Genomic DNA, 24,587 nt, shown 5'->3' on the forward strand with positions numbered 1-24,587 from the left:
CAATTCAAAATAAGAAGAAGAATCAATTTATGAGGATTCTTCTGAAACTGAAGACTATTTTATACAACAATTAGACCTTATGTCAGAAGAAGAAAGCTCAAAAGGAAATAGTGGAAAAGAGGAACAAAATAATTGTTTAGGAATAGGATTATGTAACTATATAAATTGTGAAAAAAGTGTAAATATTTTAACTAGAGAACAAACCTCTACACTGGTCAAAATAATAGACAAGTTAGAAGATACTCCATTAAGAGATTAGTTCATAAGACAATTAGCTGAATTAGTTAAAAAAGAAGAAGAAAGTAAGCAAGAAATAAGACCAATAGAAATAAAAGAAATTTATAATCGTTTTAAAAACTCACAAGAAGAAGTTTCCCTTAATTCTCTCAAAGAGGAGATAAAAAAGTTAAAAAGAGAAGTTTCAGAATTAAAGTAACAAAATATCAATATGGACTATAGATTACTAAAAATAGAAGGAGAAAATATAATAAAAATCCAAGAACAAACTTTGCAAAATAATGTTAGAAAAACAGAGGAGATTAGTAACATAACAATTCCCGAAAATTATATTAACCTGGGTACAGAAAATTACATAAATATACTAACTTTATTAGTAAGCCAAAAGTGGTTCACTACGATAACCTTAATAGTGGGAGAAGAAAAATTTGATTTTATAGCTATGGTAGATTCAGGAGCTGATGTCAATTGTATACAAGAAGGATTAATACCTACAAAATATTATGAAAAAACTACAAAAAGAGTTCTAATGGTAGAAAATGATAGAATGACTATAGACTATAAGCAAAAATTTGTAAAAATAGAGTATGCTTTGCCACTACATTCTTTTTGGCAAGAAATATATCTCATCAAGTTATATTAGAAAATTATTTTACTTTATTATTATATCCCTTTAATGTCGACATCGACGGAATAACTTGTACACGAATCCCCAATCATCCTATTCATTTTGAATTTCTCACTAGACCAAAGCAACATGAGCTCAATATGTTACAACACCTATCTACACAAGTTAGTGTTATGGAAACAGAAGCAAAACAAATTAATTGTTTGAGCCAAAGAGAAAATTTTACAACACCTACCACTCCAAATTAATATTATAGAAAGAAAGACAAGACAAATTAACTATTTAAACCAGGAAGTTACACATAAAAGAATAGAAGAACAATTACAAACTCCAGAAATACAAGATAAAATAAAAGAAATTGAAGAAAAAATTAAAGAAGAATTATGTAGTCTAAACCCCACAGCTTTTTAGCATAGAAAATTACATGAAATATCTTTACCATATGAAGATGGGTTTAATGAAAAAAATATACCAACAAAGGCAAAACCAATACATATGAACAAAGAGTATCTAGAATATTGTTAAAAAGAAATACAAGAATATCTGGATAAGAGACTAATAAGACCTTCAAAATCACCCTGGAGCTGTACATGCTTCTATTTGATGAAAGCATCTGAAATAGAAAGAGGTGCTCCAAGGTTAGTTATCAATTATAAACCTCTAAACAAGGTATTAAAATGGATTAGGAATCCCTTACCAAATAAAAGTGATTTAATTAAAAGATTGAATAAAGCAAATATCTTTTCAAAGTTTGATTTAAAATCAGGATATTATCAGATTGCAGTAAAAGAGGAAGATAGATATAAAACAGCTTTTATAGTACCCTTTGGACATTATGAATGGAATGTAATGCCTCAAGGATTAAAAAAATGCTCCAAGCGAATTCCAAGAAATAATGAATAATATATTTTACCCGCATATAGAATTTACTATAGTATATATTGATGACGTATTAGTGTACTCAAAAGAAATAAAGCAACATATATATCATTTAGAAAAATTTATAGATATTATAAAAGAACAAGGATTAGTTTTATCAGAAAAGAAAATGAAAATTTTTACAACTAAAATAAGGTTTTTAGGATATGAAATTTATCAAGGAACTATAGTACCTATTAAAAGAGCTATTGAATTTGCAAATAAATTTTCAAATGAAATAACTGACAAAAAATAACTCCAAAGATTTTTGGGATGTTTAAATTATGTAACAGAATTCCTACTTGGAATAAGAGTCACATGCGAGCCTCTTTATAAGAGATTAAGGAAAAATCCACCTCCATGGACAAAAAAAATGACTTCTATAATAATAAAGATAAAAAATACAATAAAAGAAATACCTTGTATAAGTATACTAGATCCATCAGCTAAATTAATTGTAGAAACAGATGCATCAAAATTAGGATATGGAGGAATTCTTAAACAAATACCTCCTAATAGTTCAAAAGAACAAATAGTAAAATATCATTCAGGAATTTGGAACCAAGCTCAAAAGAATTACCCAACAGTCAAAAAAGAAATACTTGCCATAGTATTCTGTGTTTCAAAATTTCAAGAAGATTTATTTAACAAAACATTCTTAATAAGAACTGATTGTAAAGCTGCCCCAAATGTTTTAGAAAATGATGTCAAAAATCTGGTTTCAAAACAAATATTTGCAAGATGGCAAGCTATTCTATCATGTTTCGATTTTACTATTGAACATATAAAAGAAGAACTAAATTCACTTCCTGACTTTCTTACTAGAGAATTTTTGCAGGGAAAGAATGGATAAAAAATCAGCCTCCAGTGAAGATTATGGTCAACCTTTTGACCAAATAAAAGAAACAAAATTACCTATTTCTCCTGTACCAGCAAAACCATTATCATTAAGACCTATGACCATGTCACAGGTTGTAAAAGCATCATCATCATCATCACCTTCTAAGAGCTCTTTAATTACTACTAATAATAAATTCACATTATTGCAACCATCAGATCTCTATAACACTCAACCCTTAAAAGAACAGTTTTCTTACTATGAAAAACCCAATCCTATTAAAATATTAACCATTGAAAAAGAGTGGTTCAAAAAAGATAGGAAAATCCTATACAAGACTATTTTTCAAATACTTTCCATTACATTCCTATTAACCCACAAAAAACCCAAAAATTCTATGAATTCATATTAGTAGACACCGGATCTATTGAATTGACACATTATAGAGACTCCAATACCAAACAGCCCGTTTATTCAAAAATAAAAATCATGAAAATATCATCTCTACAAGAGTGAGAATTACCTCCATATCAGTCTAAAAGCTTCTCTTTGAAATTTGAACCTCAAAGCTATACCTATTATGATTACCAAGAAGCATGGAACCATATTTTATTCCTATCACCAAGTCCCCATTCTTGGTTCATATGGTTCAGGAAGGGGATATATATATATATGTATGTATGTATGTATGTATGTATGTATGTATGTATGTATGTATGTATGTATGTATGTATTACAACTCCACCTTGAGTCGTACCATCTTATTATCATTGACTTATAACTCGAGTATAAGAATATGAAGGGTTGGGTGTTACAGTAAGTGGCTTGAGTGAGTTCAATCACTGTTGAAGGTTCTAACAAGGGTCAAAAAGGCACAGTAATGAATTATTTTTAACTTGTCAATTTATGTTTGTAGTTACTTCAATTCAATCACAAATGTATTAATTGAATCACGAAAGAGACCAGCATTCACTTAATTTCTACATATCTGATATAAACGCCCATCTATTATGCATGTAGTCACCCAAGTCATCCAGCAGCACGTCCAAAAACCAACTCCAATTCTCTTTATTCTCAACATCAACAATTGCTCACACAATTGGATAGATATAGTTATTGGCATCTTAAGCCACTGCTGAGAGTATTTGTCTCCCAAATCGAGTCTTCAAGAAGGCACCATCAAGTCTGATCAGTGGGCGACATCCAGCCTTGAAGCCCTTCTTACATCCATCAAGGCACACATATATTTTTTGAAAAACAGCATCCTCCCCTTCAAGACATTTACCAATCTTCCCAATTGAGTCTGGATTACTCTTAAGTAGAGTCTCCACATAGTCTCTAACCAAACCAAACTAAGCAGCTACATCACTATAGATAATATTTCTTGCGTCTATTAAAGTTATGATTAGTGATGATTTGTTTATGTCCATATCAGACCTTTTTTTTGAACAAATGTTGGTTGGCAATGTCTTCTTCTTCACTACAGGCAAACGAAACAAGTATGAAAAGCTTTTAAGTTGGCCTATTGAAACACTATTAGTTCTTTCCGAGTCTAGTATCTACGAGAGAATGAAGAAAAAGAAGAAGTATTAATTGAGGTTACTTTAACAAGAAAACAGTAATTTGGGGTTTACTTTAACCCTTTTAGTATCATATGATGTTGTTTCGGTTTAATTTAGGCGCGAATCTTAAAACGACGTCGTTTTATTTTTACCAAGTGTTAATTAAATGTGCATGTCAGTTTTTCGATGACAAAAATTGACGAAAAAATAACTTAAAGACACGATTAAAATTTTAAAATATAATTTAAATCAATTGAAAATTTAAAGATTAAATAAGTTGAAAACCATTGTTATTAAAATCGGACCGGATCGGCCGGTTCGACCGAAAAATTAGTGAACCGAATCCTAGATTGGTCCGGCTCGATGATCTGACCGCATAAGACAACGAACCAGTGCGAATTGGTCAAATCCGGAGTGAACCGATCAAATTCGATAGGACCGATTCGACCGAACCGCTTGAGTATCAAAATTTCTCCAAAATGTGAAAGATGGGATTCGAACCCCATCATGGAGAAAAATGATACTCACAACCACCATGCTATTAAGCTTGTTATTAATATATATGCAAATTAATATATATATATATATATATATATATATATATATATATATATATATATATATATATTTCAACAAATAATTTATTTCTATTTAATTTATTTTAATTTTAGTTATAAACTCATTCAATCTTAAATTAATTATATTTTTATTTAACAATAATTATAAACTCACTTATTTTTTTATAATTATATAATATCTATTAATATTATTTTTCAATAAATACTTGTAGTATGTAATAGTATAATAGATATAAACTAATTAATAAATTATTGAAATTCGAAAATAATAGTTATTTTAATATAAAAACAAAATAAAAATATTTATGATAGAGTAAAATTAACAAAATACTTATTGTTCATGTTTTATATTGTTTTAAAATAGCTAGATATTTTTAAAATGTTAGTGAAAATATGTATTTTAAATTTTTGACTATGTTTTGTTTTTTATTTACATAGAACCGGGTCAATCGGTTTAACTAGTAATCCACCAGTTGAACCAATGACCCAATAATCTAGTAATCTGATCGGTTCAATCACTGATTCGGTTCTACTAGAAACACATTTTAAGAATTATTTTAAATATTAACTCTCGAAATTCCATTAAAATTTGTATCCTTAATACCGAAAATTTGTATCCATTTTTGGTTTTGTTTTCCGGTCTGGGAAGAAGTGTAAGTGTAGTGCTTGAGAGGTCAATCCGTCGGCACGCTGTAAACTGTTACCAACAACACTTTCTTCATAGGTCAGAGGTAGGGACACCACACTTCGCACCTTTCTTTATAACAACTCTCTCTCACTAACACATACCCCCTTGGCAGTAACACCACATCCACTGTCACACACGCAAACACACACTGTCATCACTTTCCCAATATTTATTTATTTATTACAAAACAATCAATTGCTCTCTGAGATCTGATCTGCATACACATATATACATCATCGCAAAGCTGGGATTTTGATATTATCCTCTGGCACCCAATTGGGTTTTGATCTAGCCCAGTAAGCTTCTTTTGTTTGTTTTTCGCGAATTCCTTACTTCCTTTTTATGATGGATCTGGAATGTTAATATGTTATCTCTACATGGCTGTGTTTGATTTGGTAGTTGCTAATAATATGTGTATTGAATGCAGCCAAGCTTTGTTTTTTTTATTCGTTGCTATTAATGAGTAGTGGTAGTAGTAATGGTTACACTTTCTTTTAATGCTTACGTTGTGTTTTTTTTTTTTCCATTGCGTTAGATCTGGGAGTTTTGTTTGATTACATATATGCTTTCTATTAAGTACTTGCTTGTCATTTAAGGTGATTAGTTATTACTGTTTTGGATTTAAATCCGTGGAAGCTTCCTTGATCTGGTTTTTCTCTGCAAAAGATTTTTTTTTTTTTTGCTTGTGAATTTGGATCATTGGTTTTAATCTTTGGATCCATCACTTTCACTGATTTGCTGTGACTTTGCTGTATGGCTACTTGGCTAGCATAATTGCCATTGTTGCTTTCTTTCATTATCTTATTGTTTCCTCAATTATGGAAAAGAATTGGCTTGAAAACTATGTGTGATTATGTGAATTTTGTTTTTTGAGTTATACCTTTTATATTTTTATTGGACTAAATTGCAATGACTTGAGTTACACTAAAGGGTTGTGTGTGCTAGATTACTTGTTATATTATCCTTCTATTAATTTGTGAATATACGTAGTCTATCATAAAGCTTGCTTTAGTGATTGGTTGCCCTGATATCATCTATTGAACTTTGCATCCAGAGATGTAAAAGTTTTAACTTTGTTTCTACACGTGGATCTCTTCTCTATGTCTCATCATTAAAAAGCTTGAAATTGGTTGATATATTTGGATCGGTTTTTCATTGCCTTAGTTTAAACTTTGTATTGTAATGTTCTGCTTTTGTGATTGCATAGTATTGATTCTTTTGAGCTCTATCATTTGATCAAATTTCAAAACATAGCACTGTAATGAATTCTTCCTGTAATTATTTTGTTGACTTCTGTTCCTTTTGCTATTTGCAGGTTGATCACTAAGTTGGCCTGGTGTGAAGAATCTGTTTATGATTTATGAATTGTGATTCAAATTTGAAGTATTAGAGTTGCCACTTAAAGAGTTGCAATTTGGATTGGTGTTACTTTCAACTAATAAATGTCGAGGGGAAGAGCTGATGGATCACCGAAGAAGCGTTTAATTGCTTCCATTTGTGTTGTGGCAATCTTTCTTGGTTTCCTGTATGTCTTTGGTGGATCCATCTTTGGCTCTCAAAATGGTGGTTCATCCACTCTTGACTATGGAAAATCGTTGAAACGACTTGGGTCATCATATTTGGGTTCGGATGATGACACTGATAGCAAGCAAGATGAATCTTCATCGAATTTAGGGAAGGGAGATGTGGAAGATGATATAATACCCAAGAGTTTCCCTGTAAGTTGATTTATAAGTTTAGATATAGATTATATTCACACAGATTCTTCCCAAAACATCCTTTAACCAGTCCGTCTTTTTGTATTCAATAATTATGAACTTGGGTATATTCCTTTTGTTCCAAATTAATTTTCCAACCTTGAGTCCAGTTATAGAGCTTATTTACATTTAGTATGAAGTTGAAGAAAAAGTATTCCATTCAAGTAACAATAGATTCTTAGTTGGATAATGAAAATAATTCGTAATAACATAAATAAGTGGACCGACACAACCCACAGAAAAGTCCAATGTAGTTATACTGTTGGCTTATCATCATTCTCATTGTGTTTCTGATGTTTCTCTCTCTGAAGGTCTGTGATGATCGCCATTCTGAGTTGATTCCTTGCTTAGATAGACATCTTATCTATCAAATGAGGATGAAGCTGGATCTGTCTGTGATGGAACACTATGAAAGACATTGCCCTCCTGCTGAAAGGCGGTACAATTGCTTGATTCCCCCTCCACCTGGATACAAGGTGAAAATCCATTGAGCATAGATGTGATCCTCAGCATATCCTTGTGTACATTTATCTGATTTTAGTAACATTGATTGTTTCTCTGATGCTGCAGATCCCTATTAAGTGGCCACAAAGCAGAGATGAGGTGTGGAAAGCAAATATCCCACATACTCACCTTGCACATGAGAAGTCTGATCAGAATTGGATGGTTGTCAAAGGTGAAAAGATAAACTTTCCTGGAGGAGGAACTCATTTTCATTACGGTGCTGATAAGTACATTGCATCGATTGCTAATGTGAGGCTAAGTCTGACTCTACTAGTGTTTGCTAAAAAAATAGATGCAATTATGTATTTTGTTTTTAGTATTTGGAATACCATAGGATTTTAGTATTATGTGTCTATCTTTCTAGATCTTTATTTTTATTAAATGGCTCAGAGTATCCCTATATGAAGATTTGCTATGATTTCATGGAGAAATTATAATCTTACATTCTATTTTGCATTGCCAGATGCTCAACTTTTCAAACAATAATCTAAACAACGAAGGAAGGTTGCGGACAGTGCTTGATGTTGGCTGTGGTGTTGCTAGTTTTGGAGCTTACCTCCTTTCATCTGATATCATTGCAATGTCCTTGGCACCAAATGATGTGCATCAAAATCAAATCCAGTTTGCCTTAGAAAGAGGAATTCCTGCATATTTGGGTGTCCTGGGAACCAAGAGACTCCCTTACCCAAGCAGATCTTTTGAACTTGCTCATTGTTCTCGTTGTCGAATTGATTGGCTTCAAAGAGATGGAATACTACTACTTGAACTAGATCGATTGTTGAGGCCAGGAGGTTATTTTGCATACTCATCTCCAGAAGCATATGCACAGGATGAAGAGGATCTAAGGATATGGAGAGAAATGAGTGACCTTGTGGGACGCATGTGTTGGAGAATAGCTGCAAAAAGGAACCAAACTGTCATTTGGCAGAAACCTTTGACAAACGATTGCTATATGGAAAGAGAGCCTGGTACCCGCCCCCCTCTTTGTCAGTCTGATAGTGACCCAGATGCTGTGTGGGGAGTAAATATGGAAGCTTGTATAACACCTTACAGTGATCGTGAGTACCCTTTTCTCAATGTTAGTTATGGTTTTTGCATTATCTGACTTTGGTGATTCTTTTTGGAGCTATTTTATGCCTGCTTCCTTAGTGGCATGCATTGTATTTTTATTCTATGGTTTCTACTATCCGTTCCAGCACGAAGAGTTATTTCCCTATAATATCTGCTTCGTTATGTAGTATGTGTCTCTCCAAGTTACATTGAATTGGCCTTAGAACTGAATATTGCATTCTTTGCAAAGGAATACCTCTTAGAAAACTGCTTTTGAACTGAGTGTGGTCGAGTATTTGAGTATGAAACTTGTTTGATATAGGCCTGTGTGTTGCATTTACACTACTGATTAGTTGTAGAAGCTCCCTAATTTGCTTCAAATTCATGTCACCTGCGCACCAAGTTGCTAAAATTTTGCTTAAAATTTTATTTTTGATTTGTTTAATTTTTAATTAAAGAATATTTTTATTTCCTTTATCAGATGACAACAGAGTTAAAGGTAGTGGATTAGCTCCATGGCCTGCAAGATTGACTAGTCCTCCTCCTAGACTAGCTGACTTTGGCTATTCAAGTGATATGTTTGAAAAGGACACGGTAATTGAAAATTACAATTTTTCCGCTTCATGATGATTGTGATATTTATTCATTCGTTGTATACTGCGCAATTCATAAGCTTAATAAACAAACTGTTGGGTTAAATTTTGTCATGTGGTACAGGAACTTTGGAAAAGGAGAGTAGAGAAATACTGGAATCTCTTGAATCCTAAAATCAAATCAAACACACTGAGGAACATAATGGATATGAAAGCACACATGGGTTCATTTGGAGCTGCTCTTAGAGATAAGAATGTTTGGGTGATGAACGTTGTACCCAAAGATGGATTAAACACACTCAAGCTCGTCTATGATAGAGGCCTCATAGGCACTACCCATGATTGGTATTGAAGCTCTTTCACCTGAAATTTAAATATTTAGTTATCACTTCTTTGATATTGTTCGACACATTCAAGGCATCCTTTTTTTATGAACTGATTTGATTGACGTCTGGAATTCTGGATTTGATAAAAAAAAAGCATTATTTCAATCCAGATTGATTTAATCTTTTATGTTGTTTGTTCCTCCAGTTCATGAAAGATTAGATTTGATCAGATTTTCATGTGTCATATCCTAACAGGTGTGAAGCATTTTCAACGTACCCTCGAACCTATGATTTACTCCATGCATGGACTGTCTTCTCCGACCTAGAAAAGAAAGATTGCAGCCAGGAGGATCTGTTGATTGAGATTGATCGTATCCTCAGACCATCCGGTTACATAATCATACGTGATAAACAACCGGTGATCGACTTTGTAAAGAAGTACCTAACCGCATTGCACTGGGAAGCAGTGGCAACTGCAGATTCCAGTTCCGACTCTGACCAGGACAGCGACGAGGTTGTTTTTATCGTCCAGAAGAAATTGTGGCTGACCAGCGAAAGCTTTAGGGATACAGAATAGGAAGCTAAAAAAAGGTTCAATTTCTTACGTATATATTCTGGGATCAAAAGCATGCCCCCAAAGCGGTGAAGCAGTGAACAATGTTCATTTTGTAGCACTAAAGAATGTGTTTTACATTGTTTTGTTCTAATTTTTCTTCTGTTTGATTCACATTTATATTCTATAATGATTCATGTCACTAAGACATAGGACACCAATTGCATCATGTTACAGGCTCATTCAATATTTTTGCCTGCATTTGGGTATTGTGTAAGCTACCTTAATAATGAAGACATCGTAGATTTAATGATGAGAAGTTAAGATTTTATTGTCACTTCTATGTTAATGTGTGTATCTGTATATACTCTTGTTAGAATTTCTTCTGTTTTCAGGTTTTGCATTCTTGTGTTTGTGGGTTTTCTTAGCTTGTTTTTATGTCAGTTTTAAGTTTTTAACTAAACCTTAGGAGATATTAATTGTTGATTAGGTTGATAGCTGTAGTGTTTTTGGAACACTAAAGTTTCTTTCGAAATAATTTTACAGATAAAAGTGAGTCAGTGTAATATGTACTGTAATAATATTGAGTCAAATTATCAAGTTTTGTGTTGTACTGGTACATAGTTAAAACTTAAATTTTTGATGTTCTAAGAGACAGACTCGAGAATGATGTTATCTTTTTGGGATTGCGATTATACTGAAAGAAAAGATTTATATTAAGGCGAATACTCCGCTTACGTGTTAAGATGTATAATTAAATCATTATTGGATGTATAATTAAATCAATTATTTTTTAATTTTTTAATAAATTAAAATAAAATCGATTTTTTTATAACAATAGTAGATCCATGGTTATTAGACCTGGTGGACTCAGGAACGGACCCAAGCATACCAATCAGGGGCATGATGTTTTTAATTTTTATTTTAAAAAATATAGTTATATTGATGTTTTTAATTTTTATTTTAAAAAATATAGTTATATATAATATGTTCACACTTCAAATTTTAAATGACCCCATTATAAATAAAATAAATTTAATTAGTTAAAGTTTTAAATTTATTTTTTTTATTTTTTTATCATTTTGACTATTATTTAACTTAATTAAATTTAATTATTGTACCGTCAATTCTTTATTCTCTTAAACCCTCTTCTTATTTTTATATTTTCAACCTTCTTTTTCTATTATTTATCTAATGGTCATCTTCTCTTCATCAAAAAATAAATTTTAAATTCTCCAATTTTTTTATATAGCTCTCCATGACTCTATGTATCTTTCAATTTCATTATTTTTTTTTTTGATATTTTCAATTGAAATTTTTAATTCAAACAATTATAGTTTAGGTATTAATCTAATATTTTTTTCGTGATTTTATATATTTATTTTATTCTCGATTTATTCATCCTTATTACTTACTTTTTATCTTTTGTTCTATTATATGTACCTATATTGCATATAAAATTTTAAAATGAACTGATTAATTTACTAATTTAGAATATATTTTTTATTTTTAAAAATAATGATAAAAAATATTTTAATTACAATATATAATTAAACAGATACATAAAATTTTTTATCTAACATTATATCAAAATTAAATTAAAAAATATATAAAAAATTTAATTATTTTAAAAAGAAATAAAAAAATTGTAAATTATGTTTTTATTATTTTATATAAACATACTTTTCATATAAAGATTTAACTTTTCTAGTATTTATATATAATTCTAATTTCAAATTATAAATACTAATGTATCATTAGGCGCTAATATATCAGTTAATTTAGTCTTTTATTATTAAATATGTATAAAAAAGATTAGTTAGGATAATAAGTTATCTATAATTTAATTAAAATATTTTAATTTTAAATTTTAGAAATGAAAAAAATATTTTTTTATAAATTATATATAATGAATAGTATTTTAAGAATAAAAGTGTTCTAACTCTTTTTAATTTTTAGGGCAAAAAACCATTATAAGCCAGATGAAGAATGGTGTAACCTAAATACGCCAAAATGAAAATCCAATCCGCAATAAGCCAAGGGCCATCTTTATGTAATTCGAACTATGGTGGTTCGAACTCCAAACGTTAGTAATTCGAACTTGATTGGTTCGAATTAGGTTAAATGATAGTTTGAGTGTAAATCGAACCAACATGGTTCGAACTCCGTTCCCTAGTAATTCGAACCAAAGTGGTTCGAACTCAATTCCCTATTAAATCGAACCAAGGTGGTTCGAACTACTTAGAATTGTGCAACGTTAGTAATTCGAACCAAGCTGGTTCGAATTACACTTGGGGCGCTCCTTCATAATTCGAACCAAGCTGGTTCGAATTATGGGTGATTCAGCTATATAAGGAGTTCGAATCACCCTCATTCGAACTATTATTCTAAACCCCTACCCCACAAAATCTCAGAGAAAACGACCCAGATTTTCTTCGAGGAAGACCTGATCGGACTACTCTGCTGATGGGGGACGATCCGTCACGGTTATATCGGTTGGACGGAGTCGCTCATATAGCCGGGGTCATCAACGACGAGGTTAGTACGGAAATATTTTTGATTCTAGCGTTAATTGTGCCTTAGTGGTTTTGCATCTTGGTTAGACGGTACTTTATGTTAGTTGTTTATGTAGGTGGTTTAGGTGAGGGGATTATGTAGGTGGTTTATAATAGTGGTTTAAGTTAGCGGTTTAAGTTAGTGGTTTATGTTAGTGGTTTCGATTGGTGGTTTAGGGTAGTGGTTTTTGTTAGTGGTTTAAGTTAGTGGTTTTTGCTAGTAGTTTATGTTAGTTGTTTATGTTAGCGGTTTTTGTGAGTGGTTTATGCAAGCGGTTTATGTTAGTGGTTTAGAGTAGTTGTTTTACGATAGGTGGTTTATGTAAACCGGTTTAGTTAATTTGTTTCTTGTTAATGGATCTCGTTAAGGTGGTATATGTTAGCGGTTTAAGGTTCCGGTTTATTGGTTTGTTTTCTAGTTAGTTATCTTTCATGTAATGTTATGCTGTTTAATTTAGCAAAATGGTTTATGTAAAGCGATTTATGTAAACCGGTTTAGTTATCTTTCTAAGTATGCCGTTCTTTTCATGCGCAGCCCCAGCGATGCATTAGGAGCATGCGGCGGCAGCAGGGCATGCGTCTTGATGACAGATACGTTCCATACTTGCAGATGGCAGGGCTATACCATCTTGCAAGGCTGAACGACAGGTGGTTCCGGCTAGACGAGGCCCTCGTCAGTGCATTCGTGGAGAGATGGCGTCCCGAGACGCACACGTTTCATATGCCGTTCGGAGAGTGCACGATCACACTCCAGGACGTGGCATACCAGCTGGGTTTGCCAGTGGACGGCCGTTACGTGAGCGGGTGCCTGTCAGAGTTCCATATATACATCGAGGGCGCCCGTCCACCCTGGGTCTGGTTCCAGGAGTTGCTCGGAGTTATACCTCCTCCCAGTCAGGTTCAGAAGTACGCAGTGAACTGCAGCTGGTTTCAGGAGACCTTTGGTGAGTGCCCTGAGGATGCAGATGATGACACTGTTCGCCGATATGCCCGTGCGTACATCATGATGTTGTTGGGCACGCAGCTGTTTGCGGACAAGTCTGGGAACCGGATTCACATCAGATGGATTCCGTATGTAGCGAGGCTGGAGGAGCTGGGTACGTACAGCTGGGGTTCAGCAGCACTGGCCTGGTTGTAACGGTGCATGTGCAGAGTGGCGAACAGACATGTTGTGAAGTTAGCGGGCCCGCTTCAGCTACTTCAGTCTTGGATCTTTTGGCGCTTTCCTTAGTTTAGGCCTGCAGGATATGAGACGTTCAGCTGGCCGTTGGCCTCGAGGTACTATACTAGGCCTACTCTTTTTCAATATGAGTTACAGAGCTGCGTGTATGTTAATACTATATTGTATAATCTAAACACGTATATTAGTATATGTAACACATGTGTATGGTGCAGATGGGCTGGTTACAACCCTTCCGGGAGCGAGAAGGGTCCGAGAGTGGAGATGTGGAGGCTTAGGATAGATCGGTTACAGTCCAGGGAGGTTAGTATGCTACTTAACAAGTGATGCTTTTGAAATCAAATTTTTTCGACTTGGGTCGTACAGTTGCCCTGATAAGGGTGGGTTCCTTGTGCAGTTTATATGGATGCCGTACAGTAGCCCCGACGTACTTCAGGTGTTGCATCCGGAGGTTTTGGAGCCTCGGCACATGGCGGTATGGCGCTCGGTGACCGCGCTGATATACTTTGCTGTCATAGAGTGGCATCAGATAGATCGTGTTCTTCCGCAGTTTGGAGGGGTACAGGCCCCTCCACGTCCCGCCCTGAACATCGACTTTCTGATGTCCAAGGACGGGAGAGGCGGTGATCGATGGTTCCCATCTACCATGGGGAAGTGGCATGCATACTGGGACTCTCGTCAGGAGAGTGTACTGAGGTTCGACGTTGTTGCCGACCCCGGACCGTCTCATGAGTTCCTTCAGTGGTGGAGTCAGCATGGGAAGAGGTTCTTGGCCGCGGACACTCAGCTGGGGGATCCGAGAGCAGTTCCTATACCAATTGAGGCCTCACAGCGGGGTCCGGGACGAGTGCCAGACATGGATCCTTCGGAGGACGTGCCTGACAGGCGCAGGGTTGAGAGGAGGATGGGTGTCGGGACACGGAGGAGCCAGCGTGAGTGGAGGTGGCCGGATCATGCTATGGACGATGATGACGACGCCAGTCCCGCTAGAGGCGGACGACGAGTCCCGGGCCATAGGGCGAGGAGGGGTGATCACCATGGGGACGACGATGACGATCAGCATGGCCACGATGGCGGAGGAGGTTCAGGGGGTGTTGCAGCTGGTGGTACTAGCACACACGATGGCGGTCATGGAGGTGAGTGGTATGGTATAGGGCTCGGTGACGGGGCTGACACTGGTGACGCTGGACTTGGATCGGGCCCTCTTGGACAGTACTTCGTTGGTGTGCCAGCGGATGATCAGCCTGAGCAGGGTGGTACACCTTGGCGCATACCGGGATCACAATGGGTAGACTTTATTGGGTCAGACACGCTTGTTGGGGACTTCGGCAGTCCACGCTTCCTAGAGGAGATCACCGCCATCATGCAGGGGGACGTGACCCCCCGCAGTGGTGGACAGACCTCAGGCACACAGGCGCCGTTAGATGTTGATCTGAACGAGCCTCCATCCTCAGCCGTTGGTCACCAGTTCTGTCTCGGAGGTACCCCTCCCTCTGCCTTCACCGCTACACCAGAGTCTGTCGCAGGAGCATCGGCGGCACCTCTGCGTGTTGCACCACCTGCACAGCCTGCCCCGCAGGAGGATGGGGATGACATCGAGGATGAGGAGCCGTTTATCCGCCGAGGTCAGAGGGCACGGGTAGCCCGGCGCTGTGGGACTGGTTCGCATTTGTTCAGATGACTCAGGTTTCATTTGTTTTGTTCGCTAAGGTTCAATCATGTATGACAGTGATATGTACTTTTGTTATTATGTTATAGACAGATGCCCTATGTTAATTCTTATTTGTGCTGTGGGACATTAAGTATGTATAATCTATGTATGGTTAAACATTGTAGTCTTTAGTTTTAATTATTGAATTATGCGTCAATGTTCCTTGTAACAGCACTCAATATGAAAGAAAACATATTCGTTACTACTCGCAGAAATCAAAGTACAATATAAACCGTTAAACCAGTTACATACAGCCTCAAACGTTGCGATTAAAAGGAAAGGTTAAATGTAAACAACAATAACACTAACACCATGCCCACTAATGGCGGCCTGTCTGAGACGACCCTGCAACCTGTGGGCAATTACGTCGTGTGTGTCCGGGTTGACGACATAGGCCGCACCTCTTGGGCCGATTCGGATCTGCCTCGTCCATATTCGTCCGTATCCTAGTGGATCTGGGACGACCCTCCCTCGCACGCCTCCTGTCAGGGTCTGGAATCATCGTGGGACCATCGTACGGTGGCCAGTAGCCCTCCGGGATGGGAGGTGTGAAACTAATCCGATACACATTAAACACCGAACTAATCTGATACACGCTATGAACGTAAGAGGTCCATGTGACCCGTGCGTATGCACAGCACGCAAGTGCGTGCTGACACGGGAAATGAAGCGCCTGGAAGTACCCGCAGTCACATATCCGAGAGGCAAGTGAAACTCTGTAAGTCCCTAAGGAGAAAGAACCAGTCGGACTGGTCTCTGCTACGGTGAACTCGGAGTTATCCCGGTCATACAACGTCACCGTGAAGCATCTTGCCGTCTTCAAGTTGGCCTCAATACTCTTCACCAAATACTGACTGAATTGTTGTCCGGTTCCCATCTGTGCCTCAGCCTCTCTCCCCTTGCGAACAAAGAGTTCCGCCAGCCTACCATATGTCGCCTTCACCAGGGATGCGACAGGGAGATTTCTGACCCCCTTCAGGATTGAGTTCACACACTCGGAAATGTTCGTCGTCATGTGACCAAATCTCCGCCCCTCATCACGATGCTGAGTCCACAAGGTGTATTCAATCCGGTTCGCCCACTCACACATCGCCGGGTCTTCAGATCGTAGAATATCAAACCAGTAATGAAATTCAACCTCCGTCTTCGCATAAGCCGCATTCACTAGAAGCCTCCTAGCGTCTTTGCCCTTGAAGGTAAGGGCAAAGTTGGCAGCTACGTGTCGTATGCAGAATGCCCGGTACGCAGATGGTGGTAACCAACCGCCATCAGGGGCCTCAAGCACAGCCTTGATGCCATTGTGCCTGTCCGATATAACAAGCAGACCGGGCTGCGGGGTCACGTGTTGTCGAAGGTGCGAGAGAAAGAATGTCCAGGATTCCGCATTCTCACCCTCCACCAGTGCGAATGCGACAGGTAGAATGTTGGAGTTCCCGTCCTGTGCAATCGCTATGAGCAACGTTCCCCCATACTTGCCGTACAGATGTGTGCCGTCAATGCTGACTAGCGGATTGCAATGACGGAATGCCTCGATGCACGGCGGGAAAGTCCAGAAAAGTCTATGGAAGAACGCTTGAGACTCGTCCACCTGTCCTCCAACTCGAACCGGGCTCGTCTTAAGGATCGCAACACTACCAGGCATCGTCAGCTGGACACCCAACACCCACCTAGGTATGTCGTTGTATGACTCATCCCAGTCACCGTAGATCAGAGCAATAGCCTTCTGCTTTGCCATCCATACCCTCCGGTAAGTCGACCTAAAACCAAAGTGCGCTGCCGTGGCGTTCAGGAGGACCTTGATGCTCACGGATGCGTCAGCCCTTACCATTGGCATAATGAAGGCCGAAATCACATGATAATCCAAACTCCTATGGTCACTCGAGATGGACGTGGCCAGGCAAGTGTGTGGTCCGTTGTAACGTTTAACCTCCCAAATGTCCTTGCGCTTTCGGAGACTCAGACGAATCAACCATGTGCAACCATTCCCGAACTCGGAACACTTGCCCACATACCGGCGATGATCGGACTCAACGACCTTGTACTGTACCCCTCGCCGGATGCTGTAAGTCTTCACACTTAACAGGGCCTCATCTTTATCCTGGAATTGCTGACCAACCTGGAACTCTGTCAGACCAGCAGTCCCTTCCGCATCTCTAGCTCCGAATCCGACAGCGTGCCCTATAACAATCTCATTCCTCATGGCGTCTAGGTCCAACGAGGAAAAATGTGGTGGATATTGCTGTGTGCCAGAGCTAGAACCACCGCCCGCCAATGCAGGCCCAGACGCTCCAACCTCGTCGCCGCTGTCATCCTCAATCGTATCCGGCTCGACATCGTCGTCATCTGCATCACCCAATACTCCGTCTCCGACGCCAACCGGTGGAACGCCATGCAAAGCGTTCGGCATAATATCAAAGGATCCTACCTCGTCGCCTACGCCGTCATTCAGATCAACAGCGAAAGACAGGGAGGCGACCAGTTGGACCGCTGGCTCGTACACTGGGATGGAGGTCGAGGCCACGGCAGCCCTGGAACTGGAACCAGCTACCGTGGCTACATCGGTGGTATTCCGGTTCGAACCCCCCGAGCTGGATACAACATCAACCAGCTTTGCCAGCAATTCCGGTGTCCTCACCTCCAGAAATTGCCTCCGACATAGAAACATGACTTGCAGGTCCTCATCACTACCAATCGTCAGACAATCATACTTCACCGTATCGTGCAGGATCGTTACTGGAATGCGGTAGAAAAACTTCTTAACTCGCTTCGCACCTTCCAGACCAAGTTTCGTCAGCACAGATCGAACAAGTTCATCATAGCTTGTCGTTGGATTCACGACAATACAGAGAGGATTTTTATCTGTGAACTTCACTCCGGACCGAGTTTTCCTCTTAATGGATCCTCTGTGGTGAACCAAAACAACAAAACTCTCCTCCTCACTAGCCATCTTACACCCTCTAATGAGAGCAAATCACGTTTACAGCGTTTATATAGAGCTCTGAGTCCTACTAATTCGAACTAACCTGGTTCGAACCATGCTACATGTAATTCGAACCACCCTGGTTCGAATTACTACACTCAACCTCTCTCCCCATAATTCGAACCATCCTGGTTCGAATTATTACACTCAACTACTCTCCCAATAATTCGAACTCAACCGGTTCGAATTACATGCTCTCCTGGTTCGAACCTAACCGGTTCGAATTATATACAATTTTCCATTAGTAGTTCGAACTGAAATGGTTCGAATTACTTGCTAATAGAGTTCGAACCTAGGTGGTTCGATTTATATAAATATGCCGTTTGGCTTATTGCTGAAACAAATTTCTGTTTGGCGTATTTTGGTTACACCATTCTTCATCTGGCTTAATATGGTTTTTTGCCCTAATTTTTATATCTCCATATAATTAATAAAATTTAACAAAATTTATTTAATATATATATATATATTTTTTTGCCCCCACTCTTAAAATTTTCTGGGTTCGTCACTGGGTGGACCCAGCTAATTTATATGACTTTGGACCGCGTCATGCTTTTTTATTTTTCACTTTCAAAAACGACGTGGTTTGGCAACCATAAAGGCGTAAACTCTCGCCCTCCTCCCTCAACGTCACTAGACTGAAGCTCGATGTCTCGGTAAATTTTAGAAGGTTAAATTTAATAGTATTTGTATAGTTTTTTAGAGTGTTTGAGAATGTTCTAGATGGTTCTGGAACATTCTAGAATGTTCTAGAAGGTCCCGGAATACCCTAGAAAGTTCTAGAAAATTCTGAAAGGTCATAGAGTATTCTAGAAGAGTGTAGATGTATATAGAAGTATAAAGAGTGGTATGGAATAATCTAGAAATATTTAGAAAGTTGTGGTAGGATAGATATTTATAAAGAAGGTTTTGGATGATTAATCTGGACCGTTGATTAGATTTAATCCTAACCATCCATTGAGGAGGTGGATGGCTATAAATAGGGGGTGAGAGTTAGAGTTTATGTATGTGTGAATCATTTGTAATAAAAACTTGAACAATAAAGTGTTCTTCCACCAAAGCTTCCTTTCTCTTGTATTCTCTTGTATTCTTAGCTTTCTTGCTAAGTATTGAGGGTTAGGCTGATTTGGTCTTAGCTCAAGATGTTGAGTAAGTCCGAGTGCCGGTACGGTAGTGTTGGAGTGTGTCCAAGGCCATGACAATTTGGCATCAGAGCAAGGTTTGACAGGGAGCTCAAGTCGCTTGTGAGTATGGCTTCTAGTATCACCATGGAGCATGTTGAGTCTCAAAGGGGAAGGAAGAGGAATGCTAAGGGGCCAGCAACTTTTGTGATTTGAAGCCATCAAGTAGCCATCAATGATGTTTTTAATGGTGTGAGATTTCATCCAACGGTGTGAGATTGCTCATTTTTTCTTTTGCTGGTTACATACTGGCCATAATTTAATAAAGTTGCTGGCCGTCTAGACTTTTTCGGGAAGGAATGCTATTCCTTCTCAATGGGGAGGCAAGAAGGTCCGTTCTTCAAGTGAGCCTAGAGGTAAGGACTCTAACTTCTTAGAAGAGAGAGTTTCTGTATTAGAGAATGTTCTATCCTCTATGGATGAGTGTTTCCAAATGATAGAACATGATAAGGAGACCCTCGAGGCTCACGTGTTAGGAGAACTAGATGCTTTCAAAGAAAGCATGCTCCAAATCGAAGAGAAGCTTGAGAATTCGTTAAAGCTATTTGAGGAAGTTCGAGTTTGGTTCGAGGAGGCAAATCTCGACCAACCATTATAAGGGAGACGACAAAGATTGATCTCCCCAAGCCAAAGGAGTTCAAGGGCATAAGGGACGCTCGTGAGGTGGAGAGCTTCCTATGGCAAATGGAGAGGTACTTCGAAGTCCATGGGGTGGCCGAAGAAGCAATAAAGGTACGCACTGCAGCTCTCTACCTTTCTGAGAATGCTACTTTATGGTGGAGAGAAAAGTGCCTAGATATGGAAAATGGTACTTGCAACATAGCCACATGGAAAGATTTCAAAAGGGAGTTGAAAAGACAATTTTTTCCTGAAAATGTGGTTTATGAAGCAAGGAAGAAGTTGAGGGAGTTAAAGCATAAGAGTACGATTAGCGACTACGTAAAGGAGTTCACTACTCTCACGCTTCAAATTCCCAACTTAGCATCAGAGGATGCATTGTTCTTCTTCATTGATGGACTCCAACCTTGGGCAAAGCAAGAACTACAAAGAAGGAATGTTAAGGATGTCGATGAGGCCATCGTGGTGGCCGAATCACTCACAGAGTATCATAGGGGAGACTCTAAACCCAAGTCTTCCTCCAAGCTTAGTTTTGCTAAAGGTGGGGGAGACAAGGGGAAGAGTTTCTCAACCAAGAAGGAAGGAAAATACTCTTCAAAGAAAGAGTAGGAAGAAAAGAATAAGGCTTTCGTGCCCAAAGGAGAATGCTTCATGTGCAAGGGACCACACCAAATGAAAGATTGTCCCAAGCTAGGAACTTTGGCATCTATCGCCGAGGAACGAGAAGCTCAAACTCAAGTAACTGAGTGTGTTGGATCTATCCAACACATAAATGTTGTGAAGGGCAAAGAGGCAAGCACTGCAGAAAAGAAAGGCTTGATGTATGTCAAAGCCTTTATCAATAAAAAACCAGTCATGGCTATGATCGACACTGGTGGTACACACAATTTCATCATGCCTGATGAAGCAAAGAGACTTGGGTTGAAGATCACCGAAAAGAATGGCTGGTTCAAACCCGTGAATACCAAGGGTGAACCCCTTAAGGGAGTAGCAAAAGGGGTTGAGATGACTCTTGGTTCTTGGTAGGGCCTTGTGGATTTCTTAGTATCACCCATGGACGATTTTAAAATAGTCATCGGGCTCGATTTGCAAAAGAAGGCAAATATAATACCTATGACATACTACGACGTAGTATGCGTCATGGAGAAATGATCTCCATGCATGGTCCCTACAGTCTCTAAAGTTGGCGGACCACCAATACTTTCTGCTATGCAACTCAAGAAAGGGTTCAAGAAAGGAGAGATTACATATTTGACTCAATTACAAGAGGAGTCAACATCCGAAAGAGAAGACGTCCCTCCCAAAATCAAGGAAGTCCTTGAAGAAAATAAGGATATGATGCCTCTCGAGTTGCCAAAACAACTACCACCTAGGAGGAAGGTGGACCACAAGATTAAATTGGAGTCAGGAGAAAAGCCGCCCACCTCAACACCATATAGGATGGCACCGCCAGAACTCGAGGAGTTGAAGAAGCAACTCAAGGATTTGCTAGATGCTAGGTTCATCCGTCCATCGAAGGCACCTTATGGCGCACCAGTCTTGTTCCAAAAGAAGCATGATGGTTCATTGAGACTATGCATCGACTATCGAGCACTTAACAAAGTAACCATCAAGAACAAATATCCCATTCCTTTGATAGCCGATTTGTTTGATCAACTTGGTAGAGCCAAGTGGTTCTCAAAGCTAGATTTGAGGTCAGGATATCACCAAGTGAGAATTGCCAATGGTGATGAGCCTAAGACCACGTGTGTCACGAGGTGTGGATCGTATAAGTGGTTGGTGATGCCTTTTGGCTTGACTGATGGAGGAAAAATGCCAGTAAAGATTTTTCATAAAAATACGCGTTGAAAGTATAGTTCTACACAGACAATTAAACCTCAATCAAAATTTAATTTGTTTGTCACTAAAGCAAACCCAATAAAATTAACTGAAGTATTAAACCTCGGGTCGTCTCTCAAGGAATTGTAGGGAAGTATATTACTATTGGTTATGGAAAAGTATCTTTTTTTTTTGGGTTTTTTAAATGTTGAACAAGGAATGTAAATGACAAGGAAGTAAAGTAACAATTAAGAAAAGTCCTAGCAAGGATTGATAATTGAAATTCCTTTCCCATTATCATAGTCACTTGTGATGGTAATTGCCTTTTGCTCTCACTTAGTTAACCCCTAACAATTGAAGGTAAGTCAAGTGAGCAATTCAACTTGAGTTCACAAGTCCTAATCAAAGACTAGAGTTAGTGAAGCTCAAGCCAAGTAGCAACTTTCAATCACCAACCAACAAGAGATTTTGATAATTCAAGAGTCTCTAATTGATCAATCTAAGTTACGAATACCAAAAATATAATTTAAAATCTTACCAAGCATTTTATCAAACACTTGGTGGGCACAACATGAAAAGCATAGAAAAGTAACAAGGAATATTAAATTTAAACAACCAATTGCAAGGAATCAATAACAACACATGAAGAAAGAAGCAATAAACATGAAATACTTCAAATTGCATTAAAAAGAAAATTGAATCTAACATGAAGAGTTCATAAACTAAATTGAAAAATAAATAAATCAACAAAAGAGGATAAACTAGAGTGCTAAAACAAATAAGAGTAGAAGAAAATCAAATTAAATCAAGATAGAATTCTGAAATTAAGAGGAACTAAGACTAAGAAACCTAAAACCTAGAGAGAGGAGAGAGCCTCTCTCTCTAGAAAATTACATCTAAACTTAATAATTGTGAATAAAAGTGTGAATGAATGATTCCCCTTTCAGCTCCACTCTGCAGCCTCTAATCTTCACTTTCGGGCTTGAAACTAGGCCAAAAGCAGCTCAGAAATCGCCCCCAGCGTCTTCTATTTAATGCAGCACGTGACGCTTTGTCATGCATACGTGTCGCCCATGCGTACGCATCGCTGGACAAATCCTTGGTCACGCGTACGTGTCATCCATGCGTACACGTCGATTGTCTGATGCGCTGGTCACGCGTACGCGTCGTCCACGCGTGTGCGTCACTGCCAGCTTCTCCAAACTTCAATTTCTTGTGTTTCTTCCACTTTTGCATGCTTCTTTTCCATCCTCTAAGCCATTCCTGCCTTGTAAAACCTGAAAACATTTAACACACTTATCACGGTATCGAATGGTAATAAAAGAGGATTTAAATTAACAAATTTAAGGCCAAAGAAGCATGTTTTCAATCACAGCACAAAATTAGGAAGGAAAATGTAAAACATGCAATTTGTGTGCATAAGTGTGAGAATGATGGATAAAATCCACTCAATTTACATAAAATGTACCACGAAATAGTGGTGCATCATTGACCAATGCTCCTGCGACCTTCTGTACCTTAATGAACGAGATCTTTCGACCTTACCTTGATTAGTTTGTAGTGGTCTACGTGGATGATATTGTTGTCTATAGTAATACCTTGGAGGAATATGTAGAACACTTACAAACCGTGTTCAAGATCTTGCGAGAGAATAACCTATATGTGAAGAAGAAAAAGTGTTCCTTTGCAAGGGACGAAGTTCACTTCTTGGGACACATCATTAAAGATGGAACTCTCTGTATGGATCAAGGAAAGGTGAAGGCTATCAAAGAGTAGAAGTCGCCAAATAAGGTATCTGAATTGAGGTCATTCCTTGGGTTGGCTAATTACTATCGGAGGTTTATCAAGGGATACTCCGCCAAGGCTGCACCATTAACTGATCTTCTCAAGAAGAATCACTCTTGGGAATGGTCAAAGAAGTGTCAAAAGGCCTTTAATGAGTTGAAGGCTGCTATCACAAAAGGACCAGTACTAGCACTACCCGACTACTCAAAGGTATTTGAAGTCCACACTGATGCTTTTGACTATGCTATTGGAGGGGTTCTGATGCAAGAAGGACATCCGATTGCCTTTGAGAGTCGCAAGTTGAATGATACAGAGAGGTGATACACCGTCCAAGAGAAGGAGATGACCGCGGTAGTGCATTGTCTGAGAACTTAGCGTCACTACTTGCTTGGTTCACACTTCATCGTCAAGACAGACAATGTAGCTACAAGCTACTTCCAAATTCAGAAGAAGTTAAGCCCTAAACAAGCTAAGTGGCAAAATTTCTTGGCTGAGTTTGATTTCGAATTTGAATACAAGTCAGGCAA

The 24,587-nt window shown here is 38.2% G+C and overlaps 2 protein-coding genes across 3 annotated transcripts; one reads left to right on the top strand and one right to left on the bottom strand.

The window, feature by feature from the left end:
• Positions 1-5,374: 5,374 nt before the first annotated feature.
• LOC107615809 (putative methyltransferase PMT3) lies at positions 5,375-10,569 on the top strand. 2 transcript variants are annotated; one of them, XM_088499987.1, is made up of 8 exons: positions 5,375-5,745; positions 6,765-7,167; positions 7,518-7,682; positions 7,777-7,959; positions 8,174-8,768; positions 9,242-9,354; positions 9,478-9,698; positions 9,935-10,569. In XM_088499987.1, the coding sequence occupies exons 2-8, from the start codon at positions 6,892-6,894 to the stop codon at positions 10,254-10,256; spliced, it is 1,875 nt and encodes a 624-aa protein (XP_088356113.1). In that variant the 5' UTR covers positions 5,375-5,745; positions 6,765-6,891; the 3' UTR covers positions 10,257-10,569. The 2 variants fall into 2 exon arrangements, with proteins under 2 accessions (XP_088356113.1, XP_088356114.1); XM_088499988.1 differs by lacking the exon at positions 5,375-5,745 and adding an exon at positions 6,366-6,507.
• A 5,428-nt stretch (positions 10,570-15,997) lies between these two features.
• LOC107615811 (uncharacterized) lies at positions 15,998-17,506 on the bottom strand. Its single transcript, XM_088499156.1, has one exon. It carries the CDS (start codon positions 17,504-17,506, stop codon positions 15,998-16,000), a length of 1,509 nt encoding a protein of 502 aa, XP_088355282.1.
• Positions 17,507-24,587: the final 7,081 nt, after the last annotated feature.

This window comes from Arachis ipaensis, chromosome B9, assembly GCF_059453495.1.
Source record: "Arachis ipaensis isolate K30076 ecotype BB chromosome B9, ASM5945349v1, whole genome shotgun sequence".
Lineage (NCBI taxonomy): Eukaryota > Viridiplantae > Streptophyta > Magnoliopsida > Fabales > Fabaceae > Arachis > Arachis ipaensis.